This window comes from Myotis myotis, unplaced genomic scaffold, assembly GCF_014108235.1.
Source record: "Myotis myotis isolate mMyoMyo1 unplaced genomic scaffold, mMyoMyo1.p scaffold_m19_p_5, whole genome shotgun sequence".
NCBI classification, from domain to species: domain Eukaryota; kingdom Metazoa; phylum Chordata; class Mammalia; order Chiroptera; family Vespertilionidae; genus Myotis; species Myotis myotis.
The window spans coordinates 29,266,572-29,280,694 of record NW_023416357.1 but is presented as its reverse complement, the minus strand read 5'-3'; the positions used below and the strand labels follow the sequence as shown (position 1 = coordinate 29,280,694).

Below are 14,123 nucleotides of genomic sequence, written 5' to 3'. Positions count from 1 at the left end.
CCAATGCCAGTGATTACGCCCCTCTCTATCCGCCATGTGTGGAGTCACGCACACACATGCCCACAGGTGTACACACACAAACATACACAAATGCCCACATGCATGCACAAAGAGACATGTACACACATGTGCACATGCAGGCGGCATGCCCACACACATGTGAACACACGGCCTCAGCAGGAGGCCTTAACCACATCTTCACTTGATTTATAAGAAAAGGACCTATCGCCTAAAGATGGTCTGGAACCCCTGTGAGTGCACGGAGGACGCAGAAACACAGGCCATGCGCCCAGCACTCGGAGCCACGCTCCATTTCGTGTGTCCAACTATTTTTTGTTCCTTAGCCTTTACAAATGGAATTTGGTACAAAATACATGTTTGGTAACCTCCGCTATCCACCTCATACGAAATCTCCCTAAAGAACATCCATGGGCCAAGCCGCCGACAGCGAGTCCCAAGGAGACAGGCCGAACATGGGGTCTGCCCAATGGATGGGCCAGCCGTGCTGCCTGTCCTTCCTGTGTCAGTGTGACACATCCCTTTCCTTCCGGAAACCCAGGGGCGGATGCTGCTCCGTGCCCTTGCTCAGCAGGACAGAACCCGAAAGCTTTGTCCTGTCCCACTTTTCAAATGCACTGCTGCCTGAAGCCCCACGTACAACCCCCCGGAGTTGTGCTTTCACCATCTCAGCAGCCCCACGCTCGGCAGAAAACTCCCTCCAAACCTGGGGTCATGGCCCCATAACCCCTGAACTGGCCCAGCAGATGGCCTCGTAGAATGCCAGCCGCAACAGGATAACGGTGATGTTCCCCAGGACTGCCTGGATCAGCACATCGGGGTACCTAGGTCCCCTTCACAGAGGGCGGGAGGAGAGACCCTGAGTGACCAACAGGACCTGAGCAGCAGAATGAAATCACAGAAAGGAATCCAGAAAGCAGAACAGCAACCCAAGGAAGAGGAAGTGGAGTCAGAGCCACGGGAAATGCCACGTGGGGAACGATCTCGGCTGGGGTAGGAGACGGGAGTTGCAGGATCCATGAACCCTCAGAGGGCTCCATGTACACTCCAAGGGCAGTCCCACCCCATTAGCCACAGAAGCAGGGGGTGGAACTTCCTCTGGGGGCCAGGGCCTGTGGCCATGCCTCAGTAAGAGCTTGTGTGTCCGTCCACTCCATGGTCCCATAGGCTGTTCATGGTCTCTAGGACTCACCCACACTTGGAGGGGGGCGGGTCACCAAGAGAGGAGGGTTAGACTCCTCAAAGTCAGTTAAAAACCCACCATAATTAGCCCTGGCTTGTATGGTTGGGATGTCATTCCATACACTGAAGGCTTTCGGGTTTGATTTCTGGTCAGGGCACTTACCCAGGTTGTAGGTTCAATCCCTGGTCAGGAGGCAGCTAACCAACCGATCAACGTTTCCCTCTCACATTGATATTTCTCTCACACATTGCTCTCTCTCTCTCTCCTCTCTCTCCTAAAATCAATTAAAAAAAAAAAATCACCATAGTCAGAAAAGCACCCTTTTCACCACCTCCCCTCTATAAGGTATTTCTATTAAGAAGGTATCGAGAATGCGGGTATACATATAAATCTGTCCTATCCACTTCCGGAATAGTCTCCCATCACAATAAAATGCAGAATAAATGCCCCAATTACACAGGGGACCAGGGTGTGGTGTCCATCCTCAGGGAGAGGACCAGCCCCCAGGAAAAGTGAACCCCAGTCATCCCAGTACACCAGGTCTCACCTCGCTGGAAGGGAACGGGGAGGCGGGAAGGGCACTCAAATGTGTCCACAGCAGAAGCTAACATTGATCTTGGCCTCTGCTTCCCACACCAGCCCTCTCTGCACCCAGCCAATTTTCACTCACTGGGGGAGTGTCTCCTTTAAGGGGCCAGGACTCCATGAAGCAGTGCTGGGGTACAGCACCAGGCACAGGCCTGCCAAGAGAGCTGGGGTCAAGGCAGCAGGACTAGTTCAAGGTCAATGCTCAGCATCCACCACCTGCCCACGCTGCCACTTGCCTGGGCGCCCTAGGGGCTTCTAATAGCCAGAAATGGGCTGAACTTCACAAAGATACGGCTCCCACGGAGGCTCCAGCCTGGAGCACAGAGAGGGCCCAGGACGCTGTGGGATCCTTCCTGCTCTAAGTGTCACAGGGTCAAGAGGCCCTCGTGCCTCCAGGCCAGACAGATCCGAGTCTGATCTCATGAGCTCCTGGGCTGCAGTGGAAATAAGAGGCACGGGACCCAGGGTGAGGGGTGAGGATGGCACCACCTCTTTCCACCACAGCCCAGGGATTTCCAGGTACAAGATCTCCCCAAACTTGCTCCACCACTACCAGGAGGCCCACCCAGAAAGCCAAGTGCCTCCCTAGGGGGTTCGAGGGTCACCCAGAGTCATGAAGGAACTTCAGTAGCGCCAGTGACCCTGTGATCGGGCAGGCAGGGCCACTGGCATGGGACCCTAAGTTCAGACCCCACACAACATGGACCCCACACATGGGACTTTGGAAGCTGCTCCAGCCTTGATGTTCCCAGTTCCTGCAGGACCTTCCCCCATAAGAGGGCACATGGTGGCTTCCTCCGCATCATGCTGGTGACACACTGTCCTTCACAGGGCATCTGAGCGCTGACTGTGGTCTGACAGCTTACGTTAAAACTCAGAGACCCCGAAAGACAACAGCACTGTGACCCCTCAGCAGGGACCACCTCCTCTGCCGCCTCCCTCTGAGGAAACATGAAGTTTATAGAACACAACACATGGGAGTCCCAAGTCAGCTCCATGCCAGCTCAGCCAAGTGTCACAAGTTGAGCGCAAACCTAAAGGGTCTGTTAACAAATGAGCACAAAGCCCACACTTGGTGCTCCTGAGTCTGAGATCACCCAGGCAGGTGCCATTTCTGTCCCGCCCCCAGCAGGAACTGGGGGATCCAGGTTTGTAAAGTGAAAGCACTCAGGGAAGGGGGCTTGGGGGCTGGAAACCATCAGCTCGGGACTCCTAGGCCCAGGGCACCACACGAGAGCTACTGAAAGCAGAAGGGACAAGCAGGAGGAAAATGATCCCCCGTTTTAAAACAAGCCACAAAGCCTGGAGAGAGAGTGAGTGTGGTCCCAAGATGGGGCTAGCAGGCAGGGAGCCAGACATCCAACAGGGCGGCGGAGGGCTCCTCGGGGAACACAATGGCTGCTGGTGGCCAGGGAAGCTCATCCTTGATGCTCAGATGCAGAACCACTGGGCAGTGGTGAGAGAAAGGCCGAGCTTACAGACTCTGCCTTCATGTTCTATCTACCTCATCTCAAGACCCTGTGCCAGGAAGCAGCCAGGGAGCAGCTGTGACCAGCCCACACCCAGCAGAGCAAAGCTGGGCAGCTGCTCGCCCTGAGGGAGGGGACACCTGAGGGAGGGGACAGGACCCTAATGACTGAGGATGCAACAGCCCATCAGGACATGCCTTCCCCATGGTGTCCCCAGGAGGGCCTGGCCTTTCTGCCAGAGTAGTGACCACTCAGGACCTGTGGCCTCCACTGACCTCACCCTCTTTCCTTCAGTGCCTGCAGCTGGGAGCCTCCACCCCAGGCTGCAAAGGGAGAGAGGGGGGACGGCACAGGCGGAGAGAGCCCAGCTGTGGGTGCTAGGCTGGGTGTTCATTCCCCCCAATTTCTAGAGGGGAGCTGAGAGCAGAGATGAAGCTGTTCACTGGGGAGAACTCACCCATCAGCTGCAGGAACCCAGGCTTGGGGGCGCCCCCACAAGAGAAAGTGAAAGTGTTACTGACCTGGGACTCCAGAACAAAGGCCAGGGGGACCCTCAGTCTGTGCACAGCTGGGGAGCCCCGCCAGGGACCTGCTGATGACCCACAGAGTGGGCGCAGGCAACTGGGACCTCAGCAGGGTCGAATCTGACCCGCGGCCCACAGCCCGGCCGCATGGGAGCAAAGGCCTGAGGAAGCAGGAAGGCGCTTCAGAGGGCAAACCACCCGCTGCGGCTGCAGCACCCCACCTCCCACCTTGGCCCCAGGATTCTCAGGAGGCCCCTCCCCCGTTCCCATAGTTACCCGGGGGTGTATCCCACCATCCACACCTCCCCATTGCCCCACCCTGAGTGTGAGAAAGAAGGTGCTCCCTGGGCGCGGGGTGGGGGGTGGGCATAAACATGGTCCCCAGATGGGCTAGCAGGGCAAACAGCAGGGGGGACCCACAGCCCTGGGAGCGCTGGCACCGCAGGGATACTTCGCCCTGCGTCCCCGCGACTGAACTTGGTCGGGGGCTCTGCGGGCTGGAGGGGGGTGAGGGAACCTCAGAAGTGAGAGGAACTGCGGGGTGACCCCGGAAAAGGGGAGGCGAGGCGGGGAAGCAGTCCCACACTCTTTCCTCCGGTCCCCTCCCGCCCCTCCCGCCCCCAGCCCCGCGCAGCCCGGCTCCGCCTTTGTCCCGCGGACAGGTGCGGCCGCGCTCACCCCGGCTAGAGCAGTCGGGCTCGTGGCCCTCGGGGGCGCCCGGCGCCTCAGTCAGCTCGGCCGCCTCGTCCTGGTCGCCGTCCGCCCGCCCCTCCACGGGCACCACGGTGAAGTTGGTGGGCATGGTACTCCCGGTACTGCGCGCTCAAGGCCACAACGCGCTCTCCAGCCGCGCTCCGCTCCGCCCGCTCCCGCCGACGCGCGGCCGGCCTAGGGGCGCAGGGGCGGGGTCCGCGGGGTCCGCCCCCGGCCCGCCCCCGGCCCCGGCCTCGCCCCGCCCCGCCCGGCCACGTGATCTCACCTGCGGTCCGAGGCCCCGGAAAGTTTGCGAGGGGCGGAGCGGGGTGCCTTCGGCCGAGGTGGCTCCCCTAGCCTGTGCCAGGTCTGCCGGCGCCCCCTGCTCGCCCCGTGTCACCTTCCCCCGATGGGTGACTCTCTGCTTTGGCGCTGCCGCCGCAGAGCAGGCCCCTGCCTGCGGTCCCCACCACCCCGCGTAGTAGCTCCCGACACAGTCTGGCTCCTTCGAGAAACAGAAGTGCCCCACCCCCCAACCAGACTGAGCTGGAATCTGATCTCCCCGCCCCCTCCCTGCCTGCCTGGAGCTCACCCAGCCCCTGGGCAGGGGTTTCTGGCAGAAACGTGCTATGGTTGGGAGGAGGGGGCTGGGCTGCTCCGGACTTGGTCCACAAGGGACTTAATCTGGTACACAGAAGTCACCACCGCTCTGCGACAGGACCCAGGCCCATCCCTGCCTGCTCAGGGGAGCCCGCCCTGCCCTCACCCCACTGGTCGGGCCTGGGGAAGCCACAGGGAAAGGGAGCTTGCAGCTCAGTGCGGGGAAGGCGAGGCCAGCACAGCATCCATGTCCTTGTGTCTTACAGCCTCCGGTTACCTCCTTAACCAATGAGGAGACATGGAAACAGGCCAACAACCCAATGTCCATCAAAGGGATGTTCGTCCGAAAAGTTAGGGCATCTAAGTGCAGTGAGTCACCCCAAACAGTTGTATACCCATGACGAAGAAGTACAGGTGGTATGGACAAAGGTGGTCACAACATATTGAAACAATCATCAGAATGGTCCGATCGTGTTTGAAAAGTGTGTGTTTCTGCAGGCCCCAAAGGCCGTGGAGACCAGCTTCTCTCTGTGCCTGGAAGCTCTGCTTTCTCCCCTCCCCCGTTGTATTCCTGAAACAACCAAACGACGGAAAACCAAATTCAGAAAAGCCATTTCCAATGAAAGACAAAGAAGAGAAGAAGGTGGGGTTGTCAGGTTCCCACCTTCTGTCCCAGGCTCCTGGCAGAATCTGGGGATCTGATGCCCGGGGCCCAGGAGGCCCAAGACCACTCTTCACAGGAATTCCACCCACTTAACCTGGAAAGGCCCTGACCACCCAGGTGTATGCTCTGGGGGCCTGGAAGCCGCACGCCCCATGAATAAGCCAATCCCCCCCACTCCTCCCTACCTCCACACCCTGCTCCACACACACACACACACACACACACACACACACACACACACACAGAAGATGCCCTCTAGCTGCTGCTCCCTATATGGGGAGAGCAGGGGAGAGGAGGGGCAGAAGTGAAGGGGAGGGGAAGGAGAGAAATGGAAGGGTGAGAGGAGGGAAGCCCATTACCTAAAGCTAAAGTTACATTTTTTAGAGCCTTTCCTGGCAGGATGGGATGTAGGGACACCACAGGGACAAAGCCCAGAGGGTAGAAGACGTTCGGGCCTTTGGCTGCCCAGAGGGACCAGGGCTCTCCTGGCTGCCAAGGTGGGAAGAATTCTCTGGGAGAGGACTGTCCAGGGTGGTCTTGGTGACCCTAGGTCTGTCCCACCTGCAGTGGCTCAGAAAGGGGCTGTTGCTGTCAGGGATAGCAGATGTCCCCTGCCTGCCCCAGTAGCTGGAGGGGGCTCCAAGGGTGGGCCTCTCTACCCCAGGCTCCACCCCTGTGGCCAGGCTTCCCTGCCCCTCCTGCTTAGAAGCCCTGTTTTGGCCCTGGGGACACATATTCCTCTCAGAGGAACAGGGCAGGGCAGGCTGCCTGCCCAGAGGACCTAACTGGTTCTGAGGCTCAGCAAAACAATGTCCTGGATCCTGAAACACGTCATTGTCACCTGAGAATACACAAACAGAAAGCACAGACTCACCAGACCAAAGGGACTAAAAAGACCCACAGGATAGGGAGGGAGGGGCAGCTGGGAAGGGCAGTGTGGAGCTGCCAGCATGTGAGTGTCCTCACACTCTTCACTTTTTGTCGTTTTGAAATTTTTCTAAACCAAAACATTTCATAAGTCTAGGTGAGAGCTCCTTGTTGCCAAGTGACAGGTGGCTCTATTGAAAACACTAGTGGCCACGCCCTTCAATGCCCTAGTGAGTTATCCTGCCGTCCTACTGCCTGCTGGCCTTGCTCTGCTCCTCTGTCCCCAGCTCAGGGCATCCTGGGTACCCCATAGTTGGATGTCTCAAGCTGCCCACACTGCCCTTTGCCTCCAGGATTGGGGTACAGGGTGGTGCAGGGGCAGTCCCTTCAAGATGGGAAGTGGGATCCCCACCAACAGAGCTTGCCGGGAGCCGGTCCATGCTTGCTGTTTCAAGGGACCTGGCATATATGGCATACTGTTCTTAAAATGTTTGCTCACCTTCTTGGCACTATGTGTTTTAACCAAGGTCACCTCTCCAAGAAAGGTTGTTTCCCCAGGTAGGGATTTTTCCCTGAAGTTAGGGAGGGAATAAAACCTCTTAACTAAGTGCCAGGCGGGTAATTAATCACTTTAACTATGAACAATCATGCTTAAGCTACATAATCTTTACTCCCTGGAATGGAGATAAGAAACGCCCTAACCTTTGTAATTGAGATTGATAGGATTGAATCAACTGGTATAAATACAGATGTAACAAGACAGAAAGAGACAGAACTTAGAACACAGAACTTAGGACACAGAACTGAGAAGACAGAACCTACACACAGAACTGAGAACACAGAACCTACTCAGAACCTAGAGACAGAAGAACTTCGCTGGAGAGAACATGGCAAAAGATCCTGGACTGAACCTGACTACAGAAATTGGCAAGAGAAACTGACTAGAACCTGGTGACTGAACCTGGCTGGAGAACCTAGCGAGGGAACATGGACACAGAACCTGGCTGGAGATCCTAAGCAGAACCTCTCTGGAGATCCAGACCAGAACTTGGCTGGAGATCCTGGCTGGAGATCCTGGCTAGGCTGCTGATCAACTGAACGCTGTCTCCGTGTCATTCCTTATTCGCCGACTCCGTCCACACCTTTGGGGACCCCTGGACCTGCTGGGGTTGGACCCCGGCAAGAGCTCTTGGAGAACATGCTGGGACTTTCCTTTTTTTAATCCTCACCTGAGGGTGTTTTTATTGATTTTAGAGAGAGGGTAAGGGAGAGAGAGAGAGAGAGGGAGGGGGAGAGAGAGAGAGAAAGAGAGAGAAAGAAACATCAATGTAAAAGAGAAACATCGATTACTTGCCTCCCATACCCCTAGGTATGTGCCCTGATCAGGAAACGAACCCTCAACTTTTTGGTGTCTGGGACAACACGCCAACCAACTGAATCTCGTGGCCAGGGCATTGGGGCTTTGTTTTGTTATTGAGAAAAATAACAAGTGTTAAAAGAACACAGCAGCTAGGACTTGAGTGCTCCAGGGGGTTTTAGATCCTTTAATGGGCAGAGCTCCAGCCCATTAGGTCACACCCCTCCGGGGTGGCTGGCTGTGGACCTCCATCCTCTCATTTTCTGAGGCTTGGGGACTTGGGTAGCACTGTGCACAAATTTCCTCCCCTCTGGTTGTTACTCTCTGATGCTGAGGAAATCCTGCACATGCGTAGTGACTTCGCTGTGAGCACTCGTGAATTACAGGACAAACGGAAGGCTTTAAGGGGGGCTGGTGCATGGTGCAGAGACGGCAGCCAGCCATCTGAGCACTTCGCAAAGTGTGAACTGGCCCACACACCACTTTGCCCTCCGACCTTTGTACTGGTTCCTCGAGTAATTTCTTTTCAAGGAAATCTTGGGCAAATGTTTGCTGTTGGCTCCAGGTAAAGGCTGTGCCAGAGTCCAGGCTTTAGAGTTGGAGAGTGAGCCCAGGAGTGTCCCAGGGTCCCTGGAGCTGGCACAGTCCCTGCTGAAGCACAGGCAGCCTTGACCAGAGTAGGATGAGAGAGGAGACCAGACTCAGCCAAATTTCTCAGACTCTCAGTGGCAGCAATGCATCCTGACCGACTGCAGTAACCCCCCAGGCATGTTGGAGGACAGTCACTGTGAGCCCAGATGGCTGGCCCTGATAAACTCAAATGTGAGGCCCAATGCTGCTATTCTTGGGTATGAAAGGTCTCAGGGGTCATCCCACCAGGAAATCATGCTGAGTCCACGAAGGAGGAAAACCCTGGCCCAGGGTCTGGCCAGAAAGGGCTTGGTCAAGTCCATTCCTGTGGTCTTGAAAATAGAGAAAACCCAGGAACCACCCTCAAAATAAACCGAGCTAAACCCTGAGGACATTGCAGTTTGGGGAGATTTCTTCTAAGCTGGGGAGGTGGAGAGGCGAGCAGTTGGCCTGGCTGACTAGAAAGGCAGAGCTGGTGGGTATGACTCAGCCCCCTTTGGGACCCTCAGGGTCCACAGGGCAGAGAGAGGGGGACCCAGCACTAGCACCCACAGACAGCCTCACCTTCCTGGCGGCCCACAGCCTCAGGGGATCGTAAGCTCCGACTGTTTTATTGTATTTGTTCTGATTTTATTTTGTTTTTATCTATTTATTTTTTTATAGAGAAAGAGGAAGAGAGAGAGAGAGAGAGAGAGAGAGAGAGAGAGAGAGAGAGAGACATTGATTGGTGGCCTCCCACACTTGCCCTGACTGGACATCAAACCCAAAACCTGGATATGTGCCCTGACCTGGAATCCAGTCCCCCACCTTTTGGTGTATGGGATAACCTTCCAACCAACTGATCCATACCAGCCAGAGCCCTTGCCCCCTTTTTAAAGTTTTTTTTTAAGGTTTTTATTGATTTTTAAAGGGAAACATCAATGTGAGAGCAAGACATCTATGGGCTGCCTCTTGTACACCCCCAACTGGGGATCAAGCTCACAACCCAGGCATGGAATCAAACCAGCAAGCAACCTTTTGGTGCATGGGACAATGCCCAACCAACTAAGCCAAACAGGCCAGAACCAGGGCCCCATTGTTTTAATTTAAAAGAAGACAAGTTGCCTGCACATCTGTCAGTGATAAGCACAGCAGACACTCTCCTCTGTTGGAATGTCCGAGAGAGGGAGGTGGGTGTAGCAGCGTTTTATCATTGGTCCTAAAAGGAGGTCTGCCTTACTTCTGTGAAAGCAAAGTCTGATCTGTGGAAATTCAGTCTGTGAATTACAGATCATTCTTCTTGACACACGACAATACATGAAGCAGGTTACAGGCATTTTCGGAAGCTCTAAGAATATGTTCTCTAATCAGCACGTCATTTTACATTTCACCAGTGGAGATGAGAGACACACCAGCAGCATCTTGAAAGCCTGCAACTGGGAACCTGGGGGCAGAGGCCAGACCCAGGAGTGCTGCTGCCTTCTCCCCAGTGCCCTCTGGGGGCGGTCACAGCATACAGGCCTACAGGGCCCTCATCCACCAGCCAGCATTGGGCATAGGTGAGGAACCCTGTGTCTCCCTCACCCTCACTGTACCCTCCAGATCCCCCAAGGGCCGTCAGCTCCAGGGAAAGGCTGGGAGGAAGCACACATCTCTGCCCATTCCTGTCACGGTACAGGTGCCACACTGTCATGTCACCCACGGCAAGTGCCCCAGTGCCAGATGGACCAGTGACTTGGCTTCAGCTCCTCCCGAAGGTGCAGTCCCAGCACAGGTGGTAAGGGCCAGCAGGAACTGTCAGGGCGTGAATCTGGCTCACGCTGCCATCCCTCTGCCATCCCTGTACCAGTCCCTCTCCCCCAGGCTCCCACACACACACCCTAGCCCAGGACCGAGATGGCATGGGCAGAGCGGCCCCACCCTTTCTGGGAATCTGTGTTTCACGGTGCAGGCCAGGAACACACCCCATTCCTCTGGACTTTCCCCAGAGTTCCAGGGAATGAGCCAGCCCCAGGCTGTCCTGTGCCAATGGTGGGAACAGGACCCTCAGCTTTGGGCTCTGGTACCTCTGACCTCACTTTAGGCCTGGCTGCTCCCCTTTGCTGCCCCATCTTCCCCCCAAAATCCAGTCCACACTGGTCTGACACACATTCACGTTGTCCCCAGACATTCGGCGCCTTTGGGGCCATCAGATGTGACTCTCTCTGACTCCATTGCATGTTACTGGTATGAACTCGGACTTTTCTGTTGCTGGGTGCTGCCCTGGTCTCCTGTTTCTCTCTCTGTCTCTCTCTGTCTCTGTCTCTCTCTCTCTCTCTCTCTCTCTCTCTCTCTCACACACACACACACACACACACACACACACACACACACACGCCGAGTGTCATGGGTCCCTCCTGGGGCTGAGGTGAGCCTGGCCCACCCGGTGGGACACCAGTGAGGTCATCCCGCTGGGCTGGGCCTGGACCAGAGGCAAAGCCACCGGGGAGGGCCCAACCTTGCGGAGCACAGCATGTAACAAGGGGCCGCAGATTTATACTACAAACGATGGCTGCAAAGTCCTCTGTGTCCTCATAGGCATTCTTCATGGAAGAGAAACTGGCAAAGTGTCATTCTTAACATCAGATACTTCTGTTCCTCAAAAGACACCATTAGGAGAGGAAAAACAGGCCCCAGTGTACCAAGATACCACATGCACGCACCCAGCCCAGGTCTCTACCTGGATTCCATAAAGACAGTCCACAGAGGAAAAGTCAAGAGGAAGAGCCAGCAGCCATGTGTGAGGGACATGTAAGCCTACAACCACGAACAGCATGGACAACAGAAGCAATGGGCCCCCTACACCCTAGGGAATCCCCTACATACGTGGGTATGTAAAATATACAGCCACCTTGGAAGCTGTGGCAGTAACCTGGGAAACTACACACACACCTCTTTAATCACCCAGCAGTTTCACTCCCAACAGAAACGTACAGGCACAGAAGACACACATAAGAACAGTCACAGCAGCACCTTCATGTCAGCTGGGCTGGGAATAGCCCACATGCCCAACAACATTGTTGAGCAGACAGATAGGCGTGTGTGTCCAGTGAAATTGCACATGGCGGTGAGAGGGACACACCACAGCCACACCCCATCTCACAGTCCTGGGGTAGAGGCTGTGTGAGCCTGTCTACCTCAAGCTCAGGGGCTTGATGGCAGGATGGGGGCTCCCTGGCAGTGGGAGGGAAGATCTAGGGCACCTCAGGCCCTGCTTTGACCTGGATGGGGGCTGCATGGCACAGAACTCACCAGATATAGACTCATGTGCTCCACTGTTGGCTGGCCACTCCTCACAGGATAAAGGGGTGTTGAGGAGCCTCTGAGATGGGGGGTGAGTGCAGACTGACCTCACAGCATACTATGAAAGGGAAGCAGCGCCTGAGACCACCCCTCCACATGTATGCGCCTCCGCTGGTCCCTGAATTGCCTCCCAGGTCCTGAATCTCTCATTTTCCTGACAGTGGGAGGACTGGGCCTGTTTCTATCACATCCTTCTGTCAACAAGGAAAGGACAAGCCAGCAAATATTTGTTAAATCACAAAGCCATCTGGGCAGAACTCTACCAGCCTGCAGTCCCAACAAAGGCACCTGGGACAGAGGCCTGGAGTTAGCACATGGAATTCCAGTGTCAGTCCCCAGACAATAGTCTATACAACCTTGGGTTTTCGGAGGTGTAGAGGAGCCAGAGCAGCTCCACATGTCCTCTCCAGTAGCCCACTGCCTCGCTGGGCAGCGTGGAGCCATGTCCAAGGCCCTGTGTGCTGATCTCCCATCCCGGGACCTAGTCAGAGCAGCCATCACAGGCTCCAGCGAGGCTTTCCCAAAGGACAACTGCTCTCAGGGGAGCTGTCACTGACAGTCACCCTGGCAGGCACTACTCTGAGTCTTTATGTGGGGAACCCCAACTGTCTTAGCACAGTAATGATGGGCCAATAATCTGTGGGCCCAGACAGGCTAAGTAACTTGCCAGACGCCATGCAGCCATTGAGTGGTGGGGCTGGGACCAGGACAGGAGCTCCAGGAGCTGGGTGTCCCCAGTCCCTTGCATGGTAAGGGAGGGGCCAGGATGCAGCTGTGTCTTTCCCGGGAGGTGAGCCCACTGCTTGTGCAAACATCCCCAAGGATGCGTGGGGTGAGCCCTGGATGAGTGTCCACAGGCTGTCTGAATTGGTGCAGGCTCTCCCAGGAAGGAGCAGCTCTGTGCACAGCCAGCCGGGAAGGGGCGCTGGCCCTGTCCTCCAGTGGCCAGCGGCGGTGGGTTCCCACCAAGCGTCAGAATCTCAGCACATGGTTGGTGGGGATGAAAGCACCTCCTTGGGGTGGGGGTTTTGGCCATCCAGGGCCACGCCATCACCATATGTGAGATATGGCCCTGGGGCCACTGCTGCTCCAGGTCCTGGTGCCATGTGGCCCCCTGCCTTCCTCAACACCAACCTCAGGAACTTGTCAAAAACTGTTTACTAGCTTTGACTTTCTTTCCCACTTAAAAACATTAATTTTGTTTGTTGTAAACTATATATGAGGTAAAATTAGCCGTATATCCACGTTTCAGTGTGCAGCCCGGTGCAGGAAGTCACTCCCGTGTTTTTCAGTAATTAAACCAGGAGGGCGCCTTTTGCAGGCAACACGAGACCTCAGCCAGAGTCAGCACCTGGACCCGAGAAACCGGGACCTGGTCAGAGCGGCCATCGCAGACACCTGCGAGGCTTCCCGAAGGACAGCCGCTTCAGCTGAGGCCAACCAACCAGTTTCCTTGCTTCACCTCCACACCTTCTTTATAAACCCCGAGCCACACTCCTGTTGCTCCTGTGGCTCTTGTCAGGGGAGCACTCCCAACCACTTCCACCCATTGAAATGGGCATTTGCTCAGTTAGACTCTTAAACACTTTGATGTGCCTTTTAGCATGTCGTTGTGCAACCCTCCCCACCTTCACTTCCGGTATGCTCTTCATCTTGCAAAACTGGAACCCTGTTCCACTAAAACACTAGCTCCCCGTCCCCTGGCCCCTGACAAACACCATTCTGTTTTCTGTCTCTATGAATGTGACTCCTGCGGGGACCTCGTGTAAGTGGAATTATCAGTGTTTGTCCTTTGCGACTGGCTTATTTCTCTGAGCATATGTCCTCAAGGGTCATGCATATTGTTGCATGTGTCAGAATTTCTTCCCATTTTAAGGCTGAATAATATTCCATTGCATGGAGAGACCACATTTTGTTTATCATTTGTCAATGGACAGTTGAGTTGCTTCTACCTTTTGGCCACTGTGAATGATTCTTGCTTTACTGAATGATTTCCCCCTGTATAGAGTGACGTGAAGCAATTGGTCACCATTTTTGTAAAGAATCACACACACACGGGCACACCCCTCTGTGGCAGAGGGACATCTCTGCAGGGACAGGGATGGGCAGAAAGGAAGGAGACAGAGTTTCCATTGCACACTCCTCTGTACCTTTCACATGTCTAGCCTGTGCCAGTACTGCTGAGACAAAAATACTTTACAATCATTTC

The 14,123-nt window shown here is 55.4% G+C and overlaps 1 protein-coding gene across 6 annotated transcripts in view; it reads right to left on the bottom strand.

The window, feature by feature from the left end:
- The window catches only part of SLC12A7 (solute carrier family 12 member 7), an 83,005-nt gene that overhangs the window by 45,328 nt on the left and 23,554 nt on the right, over positions 1 to 14,123 (bottom strand). The window contains exon 1 of one of the 6 annotated variants that reach the window (XM_036308374.1): positions 4,762 to 4,949. The exons of 3 other annotated variants lie outside the window; for them this stretch is intronic. Coding sequence is in view for 2 of the 3 variants with exons in the window: in XM_036308370.1 (XP_036164263.1) it covers positions 4,461 to 4,584 (124 nt within the window). In the remaining variant the exon portion in view is untranslated. Of the gene's footprint in view, positions 1 to 4,460; positions 4,672 to 4,761; positions 4,950 to 14,123 lie in introns of those variants that run through there. 2 more of the 6 variants (XM_036308370.1, XM_036308372.1) reach the window with 2 other exon arrangements.